Here is a 2,336-nt window from a genome sequence, read left to right as displayed (position 1 = left end):
ATCGTTTTGCTGATGGACTCAGGATGACTATGTGTTTATCATTTTCATGCTACCTTTTGTAAGTCTTTCTATTTTGGGACCAGGCAATATAGATTTTTTTAACATAGCAGAGACATAGACGATCATACATACAACATTGAGCAAGACAATATAGTTATGGTGGTATGCATTCAAGGGTGCGGAGACCGGGAGGCATGTCATTATTTCTCTAAAAAAAATTCAAATGTTAAGGAATATCTTTCAGTATTTTCCATACAAAATTTGGAACTTATTTCAGTTATTTAGCAACTACTATCGATCATGACTTTGTTCCGTTGACCATCTGGAGGCTACACATTTGCTTCACACTGAGAATTTGAAATTTTGGCGCTTACAAAAGGCCCTTCTAGAGGCACATGTAGAGCAGGCAGCTGGCAAGCGGGGAGTGATCCACAATAGACGAGAGTGAAGTCTCCAAGGAGATAGGCAAACACGAGGAGGACAATCTTGTACCCGGAGAAACAAACAAGAAGCAAAGCTGCTGCCCTTGGAACATCCCTATCTCCAGCCTTGGTTTCTCACCACTGCATCCACCCACCCCCCAGCTCGCCTCCATCTTGCAGGGATTCAGCGCTAGCTCTTCGATCGACGCGCGGCTGTTCCTCACGTCGTCCATCGTCTGAGGAAATGATCAACCGGTGCCTCTGCTGCGTCGCCCCCGGCGGCGACTCCGAGCCGGAGGCTGCCCCCAGCCGCCGCCGGAGGTACATATACACACCGATGCACGCGCGTACGGTTGTTTAGTTCTTGATTCATTTGGTGAGGTGGATTTGGCTGAGTTGCATGCGTATTGTTGTGCGGTGTTGATGTTTGGGGGCAGGGATCCATCGAGGAGGGGGTCCAAGAACAAGAACAGGAGCGTGGAGTTCCCGTGGGAGATGTACACCCTCAAGGAGCTCCTCCAGGCGACCAACAACTTCAACGAGAGCAATAAGCTCGGCGAGGGCGGCTTCGGCACCGTCTACTGGGGCCGCACCTCCAAGGGCGTCGAGGTACGCCGGAAAATCAATTATGCCGTCCGTTATTCGTTACCGCCGCCGGCCGCCGGAGATCGAACGGCGCGCGGTTAGGAAGGTCTCATGGATCGACATCGCTGGTTCATTCAGATTGCGGTGAAGCGGCTGAAGGCGATGACGGCCAAGGCGGAGATGGAGTTCGCCATTGAGGTGGAGATCCTGGGCCGTGTCCGGCACAAGAACCTGCTCAGCCTCCGCGGCTTCTACGCCGGCGGCGACGAGCGGCTCATCGTCTACGACTACATGCCCAACCACAGCCTCCTCACTCACCTCCACCCGCACCGCGGCACCCCGGCCTCCCAGCAGCACCCGCCGCTCGACTGGCCACGCCGCCTCGCCATCGCGCTCGGCGCCGCCCAGGGCCTCGCGTACCTGCACCACGAGGCCAGCCCGCACATCATCCACCGCGACATCAAGGCCAGCAACGTGCTCCTGGACGCGGACCTCGTGCCCAAGGTGGCCGACTTCGGCTTCGCCAAGCTCATCCCGGAGGGCGTCTCCCACCTCACCACGCGGGTCAAGGGCACGCTCGGGTACCTGGCGCCGGAGTACGCCATGTGGGGGAAGGTCTCCGAGAGCTGCGACGTCTACAGCTTCGGCGTGCTGCTGCTGGAGCTCGTCAGCGCGCGCCGCCCGCTGGAGAAGCTGCCGGGCGGCGTCAAGCGCGAGATCGTGCAGTGGGCGGGGCCGCTCGTGGAGCGCCGCAAGTGGGACCGCCTCGCCGACCCCAGGCTCACCGGGCGGTTCGACGCCGTGCAGCTCCGGGCAGTGGTCGAGACGGCCATGCTGTGCTCGCAGAGCAGCGCGGAGGGCAGGCCGACCATGGCCGAGGTCGTCGAGATGCTCAGGTTCGGCGGCGAGCGGCGGAACAGGGAGATCGTGCCGGTGGCGGACGCCGCCAGCCAGGACACCACCGTGACCATGGACCGTGAGGACGACGTTACCGGCAGCAGCGAGCCGCTGGACAGGGGCCGCAGCTGGAAGCTGACGACGCTGAGGTGATACGATGATTACCATCTCCCACCATTTCGATCCATGCCTGCATCGCAACATTGCACTGCCTTACGATCCAATGCGATTAAGATGCAAATTCATGATTAGTCGTTTCAATTGGATTGCATTTTGTTGATTAATGTCAATCAATTCAATTGCATAGCGTATGAAATTGGTGGTGGGTGGTGTTTGGTGATGGATGGAGATCGTACCAAGAGTTGTTAATCCTCGTATTGGCCTGCAAAGTTTTGTTTGTTTCCACAATATATTTCCTTGTTCGATGATATG

General features: G+C 57.0%; 1 protein-coding gene across 1 annotated transcript; it reads left to right on the top strand.

The window, feature by feature from the left end:
* Positions 1 to 446: 446 nt before the first annotated feature.
* LOC123125234 (PTI1-like tyrosine-protein kinase At3g15890) lies at positions 447 to 2,057 on the top strand. Its single transcript, XM_044545760.1, has 3 exons — positions 447 to 774; positions 885 to 1,031; positions 1,146 to 2,057. Exons 1-3 carry the CDS (start codon positions 667 to 669, stop codon positions 2,055 to 2,057), a joined length of 1,167 nt encoding a protein of 388 aa, XP_044401695.1. The 5' UTR covers positions 447 to 666.
* Positions 2,058 to 2,336: the final 279 nt, after the last annotated feature.

This window comes from Triticum aestivum, chromosome 5D, assembly GCF_018294505.1.
Source record: "Triticum aestivum cultivar Chinese Spring chromosome 5D, IWGSC CS RefSeq v2.1, whole genome shotgun sequence".
NCBI classification, from domain to species: domain Eukaryota; kingdom Viridiplantae; phylum Streptophyta; class Magnoliopsida; order Poales; family Poaceae; genus Triticum; species Triticum aestivum.
This window is presented reverse-complemented; position numbering and strand designations above follow the sequence as displayed.

What these genes read in the sequence shown, in the direction of transcription:
- LOC123125234 (XM_044545760.1), top strand. Translation starts at nt 667, where the DNA reads ATGATCAACCGGTGCCTCTGCTGCGTCGCCCCCGGCGGCGACTCCGAG. An exon ending in CACCGATGCACGCGCGTACG is followed by an intron (nt 775 to 884) that starts GTTGTTTAGTTC and finishes AGGGGGTCCAAG; the next exon opens with AACAAGAACAGGAGCGTGGA. An exon ending in GCACCTCCAAGGGCGTCGAG is followed by an intron (nt 1,032 to 1,145) that starts GTACGCCGGAAA and finishes TGGTTCATTCAG; the next exon opens with ATTGCGGTGAAGCGGCTGAA.